Source organism: Pelophylax lessonae, assembly GCF_965119305.1.
Source record: "Pelophylax lessonae genome assembly, chromosome: 10".
Taxonomy (NCBI): domain Eukaryota; kingdom Metazoa; phylum Chordata; class Amphibia; order Anura; family Ranidae; genus Pelophylax; species Pelophylax lessonae.
The window spans coordinates 183,554,640-183,563,887 of NC_138777.1; the positions used below are offsets into that span (position 1 = coordinate 183,554,640).

Genomic DNA, 9,248 nt, shown 5'->3' on the forward strand with positions numbered 1-9,248 from the left:
GCACTGCCTTAACCCTTTTGGGCATGGAGTTAACTAGAGCTTCACAGGTTGCCACTGGAGTTCTCTTCCACTCCTGCATGATGACATTACGGAACTGGTGGATGTTAGAGACCTTGCGCTCATTCACCTTCTGTTTGAGGATGCCCCACAGATGCTCAATATGCTTTAGGTCTGGAGACATGCTTGGCCAGTCCATCACCTTTACCCTCAGCTTCTTTAGCAAGGCATTGGTCATCTTGGAGTTGTGTTTGGGGTCGTTATCGTGTTGGAATACTGCCCTGCGGCCCAGTTTCTGGAGCGAGGGGATTCACAAAAGAGGATAGACCGCACTCCAACATGAAAGAATCAATCGATTTATTCAAATGAAGAAAATTCCTAAGTGTCAATCATCAACCTATTTATGCATTCTATCCATGTGTATGTCCTCAGTTATGATTAAGCGAATGTAATTTGTGAAACGCATCAACTGCTCCTTTGTCGACTTGTCCATGATTGTCACTTTGGAATTTCCTTCATTTGAATAAATCTATTGATTATTTCATGTCGGAGTGCTGTCGATCATCTTTTGTGAATCTACATTGTTTGCACTATGGACCAGACGTGCACCCAGCCTCTGATTGTTTGATTGCTTTCACCTGAGCGGCTATCTCTCCATTGTACTCCGAAGGGAGGAGATCATGCTGTGCTTCAGTGTGTCCTAGTACATGAATATGAAAGTAAAAAGAAAGGGGGGGACGGCAGGAGAAGGGGGGGACAACTAGTAGTAGCTTTCTCTAGTAGCTTTGTTGATGTTCACATAACCCCTCAACTGCCCCTGAGGAAGCGACTCTCGCCGCGAAACATGTCGGGCTAAAGTTTTGGGCATCATAGTTCAATACATTCATACTAACCAGTACAACCTACATCTGGTTAGTTTAGGGTCTGTAGAGATTTCTATCAACCCTTATGCAAGACATGATATTGACTGATTTATATGTGCTTTGCTACATCTAGCTTGTATTTCCATGTTTTTACTGGTTTTTGTAATACTGTCTTCTATGTGATTAGAATTACAGTATACGTTTTAATTCATGTTATCTCAATAAAATATATTTCTTTTATATATCTTTTGATTATTGTATTGATCCAATGACAGTACCCCTCTAGAAAGTCCCCCCTCCTCCTGCCACCCCCCCCCCTTTCTTTTTACTTTCATATTCATGCATACTGGGACGTGGGTGCCTCTATTTTATAGTATCTTCCAACGTACCTTCCTTTTGAGTCTGTCTCTTCTTATATGTCATAGTACATGTTGGCATTCATGGTTCCCTCAATGAACTGTAGCTCCCCAGTGCCGCCAGCACTCATACAGCCCCGGACCATGACACTTCCACCACCATGCTTGACTGTAGACAAGACACATTTGTCTTTGTACTCCTCACCTGGTTGCTGCCACACACGCTTGACACCATCTGGACCAAAAAGGTTAATTTGGTCCCATCAGACCACAGAACATGGTTCCAGTAATTCATGTCCTTAGTCTGCTGGTCTTCAGCAAACTGTTTGTGGGCTTCCTTGTGCATCATCATTAGAAGAGGCTTCCTTCTGGGACAACAGCCACGCAGACCAATTTGATGCGGCATATGGTCTGAGCACTGACAGGCTGACCCCCCACCCCTTCAACCTCTGCAGCAATGCTGGCAGCACTCATACATCTATTTCCCAAAGACAACCTCTGGATATGACGTTGAGCACATTCACTAAACTTCTTTGGTTGACCATGGCAAGGCCTGTTCTGTGTGGAACCTGTCCTTTTAAACTGCTGTATGGTTTTGGCCACCATGCTGGAGCTCAGTTTCAGGGTCTTGGCAATCTTCTTATAGCCTAGGCCATCTTTATGTAGTTATGTAGAGCCGGGGTCCTCAATAGGCGGATTCCAGACGCGCTTAAATATGGACCGCTGAAGCAGCTGCCTGTTTGTTTTCCTGTTCACTGGTTGCTAGATCACCGGCCACCTGGCGTCTAGCAACCAGTGACGTCACACGCCAGCCGCCCAGCATTCACAGCGGAGGATGAACTTATTCCTCCTCGCGCCTAAGCTCCCCCACTCTTCTATTAGAAAGTGCTCTGAAGTGTCTTCCGAGTGAAAGGGGTCTCTTCTCTACAGCAACTGGGAAGACAAGTGCGGGAATGCTGAATGCTTGCACGTAAAATAAATCTATAATTTTAACTATACAGAACTACAGAAATGTTTTTAAAAAGATTAATGTATTTCACCTGCATATCCACTGAAAATATACAGCAAAACATAGTTTGTACTACTTTAAACCATAAAAATTAGGTCTCACTGCATTTTTAAAGTATTATTTTCATATAATATAATGAAAATAGTTATTTAAAAATGCAGTGAGACTTCATTTTTATTGTTTACAGTAATATAAACTATTTTTTGTTGTATATTTTCAGTGAATAAGCAGGTGAAATACATTAATCTTTTTAAAAGCATTTCTGTAGTTCTGTATAGTTAAAATTATAGATTTATTTTACGTGCACACATATATATATATTTGTTTTCCATCATTGCCGGCACAATGGCTGAAATTATAAATCAGGCTGACGGAAAGAATAGCTAAAAGACACAAAATTCTGTTTGCAGTCTCTCCCATCTATGGATCAAACGGTGTCATATTTCACATATTGGTTGTGTATTTGTTAGGTAATTTTTTTTGTGTATAGTTTAAAAGTTTTGGGGAATGCCTTTTTTTGTTGTTGGCGTTCTGTATTTGGAATTTGACGGTCACTTTTCCGGACCTCGGACTGAATGGAAAATTGGTAAGTGGACCTTTCAAGTTTACATTTGAGTACTCCTGATGTAGAGCAACAATTCTTTTTTTTTTTTTTCCAGATCCTCAGTTTTTTGCCATGAGGTGCCATGTTGAACCTCCAGTGACCAGTATGAGAGAGTGAGAGCGATAACACCAAATCGAATACACCTGCTCCCCATTCATACCATTCAATACGAACGAGTCACATGACATCGGGGAGGGAAAATGGCTAGATGGGCCCAATTTGGACATTTTCACTTTACTGACTTTTGTTGCCAGCAGTTTAGACATTAATGGCTGTGTGTTGAGGTATTTTGAGGGGACAGCAAATTTACACTGTTATACAAGCTGTACACTCACTACTTTACATTGCAGCAAAGTGTCATTTCTTCAGTGTTGTCACATGAATAAAAATATATTAAAATGTTTTCAAGAATGTGAGGGGTGTACTCACTTTTGTGAGATACTGTATATATTTAGCGTTGATCATGATAAAGAAAATAGGTACGAAACCAATATGCACTCCCTTTAATCTTCTTTGCTCGCCATAACTCACATTAGCTGCTATTTTTTGCCTTTTGTAGAGAGTTCCATTGGAAGCAGCACTACCCTAAGCTCCCGACTGCACTGCCCTCCAGCTTCCGTCTGCATTGGAATCTTACCTGGTCTTGGCGCCTACTCAGGAAGCAGTGATTCAGAGTCCAGCTCAGACGGCGAGACCACAATAAACAACATGGGAAAGATTGTCTCCTCCGTATTCCGCTCAGGCACTTACCTTGAAGCCCCCTAAACCCTACCCACCCTTCACAAAACCATTTGGTAAACCTGAAAGTTGAACGTTTACTTGCAGACCATGGACAAATCCTCTGTACTTAAACTGCAGAGCATATTTTTCCTTTTACTGATGTCAGCAGTTACCTTTTTGTTCAGTGTGTTTTTAAGTTTGGGAGCTTATTAAAACAAACTTAATAAACTGAGTTTTGTGTCTTTATATCAACAGAGCAATAAAAAATAGAATGCATTAGCATCATGATCCCTGTGCTGATGTTGCCTTAAGCCCCGTACACACGAGTAGAAATTCGGCCGGGAAATTTCGTCCGACGACCGATCTGCCGATTTTCGGCTTGTTAGTATGGTGCTTCCGACAACCAACTCCGACTTTTCGGCTGAAAAAATCCTGGTGTGCAGGCTATATAATTTTTGTCGACCGTCAAAACACGTCCGATTTTCGTCTCCATAGTACAGATTTCGATGGGGAAAAATCTTATGAGCAAGACTGGGCATGCTCAGAGATGAAAGAACACAAAGAAAGCAATCCAACACATGACATCACTTCTGAAGTAGAATTCTGTAGTGCGGGAAAATTTGTGTGCAGTCTAGAGCACATTCCAACCAACAGACACCACTCTGGACAAAAGACGGACGACCGGTCGGCGGAAATTCGTTGCGTGTGTACGAGGCTTTAATCATTCAGAAGCTTGATTTTACTTTACTTGTGCTATTTAACCTGCCACCACTGAAATATTTGCCTTTTCACTGACCAGAAAACTATTTGGAATGGCATTTACCATCTTTTCAGATTATTTTATCAAATGGATATTTTTTTTTGGTTAATCTTACTTATCTTAGCGGGTGTTGGTCTCCCAGCTGGGCTCCTGTCAGCTCCATCCACTTGAAAATGTCAACGCTGGAGTCCATGCATTATCCGCAGAGTTTATTAACCACTGGACCTCTGAAAGATTTACCTCCCCTTCATGACCACCCCATTTTGCAATGAGGCACTGCATTACTTTGACAATTGCATGGTTGTGCGGCACTGTACCCAGTGCTGTATTTTGGCCTAGGCCAACAAGGCCCAGGCCTAGGGCGGCACAAAGAAACTGCCCCCCCTCCACCTGAGTCTCTATTGGCCACTGGTTGCTAGAGCCATCTCTCTCATTCCCCCCCCCTCAACCCCCTCTCTCTCACCCCTCCTCTCTCTCACCCCTCTTCTCTCTCTGTCACCCTCCCTCTCTCTCTCACCCCTCTATCTCTCTCATCCCCCTCTCTCTGTCTCTCTCATCCCCCCTTTCTTGCTCTCTCATCCCCCCCCTCTCTCCCTCACCCACCCACCCCCTCTCTCGTGAGATCTCAGGGGTTCATGCTGGGACTTGTAGTCCTTCCATTTTGGAGGGAGCCACATCCATTAAAAAAGGAGTGGGGCAAAGTTACATAGGTGGGGGAGGGTGGGGGAGGGGGGGGGCGCCCAATTTTAGTCTTGCCTAGGGCAGCACAAAACCAAAATACACCAATAGCTGTACCCAAATAAAATGTATGTCCTTTTTTTCCCACAAATGGAGCTTTCTTTTGGTGGCATTGGATCACCTCCTGGGTTTTTATTTTTATTTTTTGTGCTATAAAAAAAAAAAAAACCATCACATCCCTGTTGACAGAACAGAGCTCTGCCTTGTTTACATAGGGATATCTCTGTTCTGTGTCTCTCCACGATGATTCGTGAGTGCCGGCGGATATCCATTGGCCGGCACCTGCTGATCAGCTTGTGCTGTGTCTAATCACAGCACAGCTGCAGCGCATGCGCCCCCCTACCTGGAGGCCCTGATTCACGTACTAGGTACATGATCCGGTGCGGGAGAGCTGCTCTGCCACCGTATAAATACATTTTGCGGTTAGCAAGTGGTTAAAAATCAAGTGATCTAGTGTACAGTAGAATACTTATTTATGCCACCTCTAGACCTTGTCTTTATAATGTTCACCTTTTCAGAAAAAATGAAAAGGTGAACCCACACTATGCACCCTTCTCACCCCCCAGTCCCCGATGCAATTGCCTCTTGGTAATGAGCTAACCGCGTCTACGCAGCCAGTGTAGCAGTCAAGGAATTTGAAATCTCCCTCTTCTTTCAACAGTACTTTCACAATGAGATTCTTATTGATCAGCACTGGCACAGAGCATCACTTTGATCCATCCTGGAAGTGCTGCAGAAAGAAGAGGGAGAAGAGCAGGGGTTTCAAATCTCTGGACTGCTACACTGGCTTTTTGGGCACTGACAGCTCATCACTACTAAGGTAAGTACAGCGCGGAGGGGTGTACAGTGTTATTTCACCTTTTCATTTCATCTGAAAAGGGGAACTTACCTTTTAACCACTTTACCCCACTTCATGTCCAAGCCATTTTATACGATAAGGCACTGCGTTACTTTAACTGACAATTGCGTAGTCATGTGACACATTTTTTTTGGGTATAGCATGTCCTATTTTTCCCACAAATACAGCGTTTTTTTGGGTGGTATGTGATCACCTCTACTTTTTTTTATTTTTTGCGCTATAAACAAAAAAAGACCAACAGTTTTGAAAAAATATATGTATATTTTTTTACTTTCTACTATCATATAATATTTATAATAATATAATCTACTATAATATTTGCAGACAAATAGGATATTAATCACTTCAGCTCCAGAAGGTTTTACCCCTTTAATGACCAGGCCATTTTTTGCAATTCCGCACTGCCTTACTTTAATGATAAATTCCGCGGTCGTGCTTTGCTGTACCCAAATAAAATTGATGTTCTTTTTTTTTGCACAAATAGAGCTTTCTTTTGGTGACATTTGATCACCTCCTGCAATTTTTAGATTTTGCGCTATAAACAAAAATGCGACAATTTTGAAAAAAAACAAATATTTTTTACTTTCTGCTATAAAACATTCCCATTAAACAAATTGAAAAAATCTAATTTTTTATCATTTTAGGCCAATTTTATATTCTGCTACATATTTTTGGTAAAACAAATCCAAAAAAGCGTATTTTTAATTGGTTTGCGCAAAAGTTTTAGCGTTTACAAACTACGGGATAGATTCTTGAACTTTTTTTTTTTTTTTTTTATTAGTAATGGTGGCGATCAGTGATTTTTAGCTATGCAATATGGTTACCTGGAGGTGTTCTGTACACAGAATGTGTAGTGACCACACCCCAGAAACGTCATTTCCTGCTTGTGTGATTGGCTCACCAATTTTCCCAAAAGTCTGCCTAAGATACAAGTCAGATTTATGGCATCCCCTGCAATAAAAATGGCATTTTTGGTGAGATACTCCCAATAGGAACACGTCTAAAGGGGTACAGGCCCAGCAGATTTCCTCATTAGTGCTCTGCAGCTGCCCCAGCTGTTTGATAATTATGAAACCACTCTGATTAGACCCACTCAGTCAGCATAGAGGAACAAAGGTGATTTCTTCAGAATAACAAAAGGTAGGAATCTGCAACAAAGGTGATTATAATCCTTGCAATTTACATAGATCACCCAGAGGGTAACGTTTTTTTCTCAACAAAAGTGGAGTTATGTTTTAAGCTTGCATTGTCATGTTTTTATTGGTTGTACATCTTATCTATGCTAATATCCCCATGACAAGAATGTCTTCCTGGGAGTATAAAGTATGTGTCTAGGTTTCAAGAAACAGTTATTCCTTTGGGTTTACCTCCACATCTTGTCTGCATACAATGCTTGGGGTAAAGGGCTGGTATTAGCTATCGGTCTGCTGGAAAGGTTTGGATAGCAGGAGGCACCGTTTGGCAGAGGCACCCAGTTGGGGTGCCAGGCGGTCTGTCACAGTAAGTGTAAGCCAGTGCACCAACAGCAACTCCAGAGATTTACTGTAGTCCATTGTAAAAAACCATGACACGACATAGGAATTCAGTAAACGTTTGGATTTGATTTGGGTGCACTGTCTTTCACTTGCCTTAGCAATAAAAACAATATATATGTAGAGAGAGGGGGATCCATTTTACTAAAACTTTTGCTAATGGAAATCTTAATTTCTTTGACTCGCACAACAAAAGCAGTTCCCCCTATGTGTACCCTATGGTTCCTCATGGTGTCTTGTGCATCCTGGGCAGGTCATACATAGCTAAAGGCAGTACACACGATAAGAAAATCTGTAGGGAAAATTCGTCCGACGACCGATCTGCCGATTTTCGGATTGTTAGTATGGTGCTTTCGACAGCCAACTCCGACTTTTCGGCTGACAAAATCCTGATGTGCAGGCTATATAATTTTTGTCGTCCGTAATACAACGTCCGATTTTCGTCTGATTAGTACAGATTTCAACGGAAAATATCTTAAAATGGAGTTCCACCCTAAATTTATACTTACCTCCATCTTCTCGCTCCGGGTCACCTGAAAAACAAATGGATAATCACATTTTTTTTTTTTTTTTTTACTTACCTCGTATAGAAGAAAATATACTTACCTTACTTCCTCTTCCTCCCCTCGGCTGCGGCCCGTCGTCACTTCCTGGCTTTGCAATGATTCCTGGGAGCTGAACGTCATCGCTCCCAGGATTCATTGCGCCTGCACCGGCCCCGACGTCAGTTCCGGGGCGCGCGTGTCATTCCCTTCTAAACAGCTTCTGGGCATGCCAGAAGAAGACGGAAGAGGACGCAGAAGAGGATCGCGCTGGCTTCAAGCTGCCCATACCTGAGATGGCAGCACTGGACAATACTTTTTCAAGGTAAGTATTTCTTCTAAAATGTAAGTGCAACCCGGGACAGATCAGAGGCTAGCCATTGTGGAATGTACTAGCCCTGACTCTCCCGGAGGTATTTTTATTAAAAAAAGTATTCCCAGGTTGGAACTCTGCTTTAAGAGCAAGATTAGGCATGCTCAGAGACGAAAGAACACATACAAAGCAATCCAACACATTTCATTACTTCTGAAGTAGAATTCTGTCGTACGGGAAAATTCGTATGAAAATAACCTCTTCACTTTCCACATCAGACTAGCATGCCACAGAAAACAGACGACAGATCGTTCGATAATCTGATAGTGTGTACGGGGCTTTAAGCCCCGTACACAGGCACAGATTGTTGGCCAACTGATCGGCCAACTTTTGTCCAGTGTTGTTTGTTGGTTGAAATGTGCTCTAGACTTGCACTGGACTTTTGTTGGCCAACAAAAACCATCTTCAGAAGTGATGTCATGTTCTGGTCGACTTTCGGTGTGTTTTTTCTTCTCTGAGCATGCCCAGTCTTGCTCATCAGATTTTTGTCTGCCGAAATCTGTACTGACTGAGGAACAATCGGCCGTTCTTTGTTGGCCTGCAAAAATTTTATAGCATGCACACCAGATTTCTTTCGGCCGAAAATTTGCAGTTGGTTGTCGGAAGCATCATACTAACAAGCCAACAATCGGAAGATCGGACGTTGGCCAACAATTTACGGCCAACAATCTGTGCGTGTGTACAGGGCTTTAGTCTAGCTATACACTTTACAACAAAGTAGGTGTGTAAAAAAGGATGAACAATCAAAGTTTCTTTTTATTTTGTCATAATATCCAAAAATATTTCCCGATATTTATATGGAAAGTTAAGTCCATAATATCATATAATGAAAATAGTTCTACATACTGTAAGTCAAAACATTGCCCCCCTAAAAATGAAGGAACTATGGTCTGAA

At 42.1% G+C, this 9,248-nt stretch overlaps 1 protein-coding gene across 1 annotated transcript in view; it reads left to right on the top strand.

Moving 5' to 3' along the window:
• Window positions 1-3,778, top strand: part of PSME3IP1 (proteasome activator subunit 3 interacting protein 1) — a 31,501-nt gene extending 27,723 nt beyond the window's left edge. Inside the window, exon 7 of the mRNA XM_082270702.1 lies at window positions 3,389-3,778. Within this exon, the coding sequence (XP_082126828.1) occupies window positions 3,389-3,594 (206 nt within the window). The 3' untranslated portion in view covers window positions 3,595-3,778. The remainder of the gene's footprint in view (window positions 1-3,388) is intronic.
• The last annotated feature ends 5,470 nt before the right edge of the window (window positions 3,779-9,248 follow it).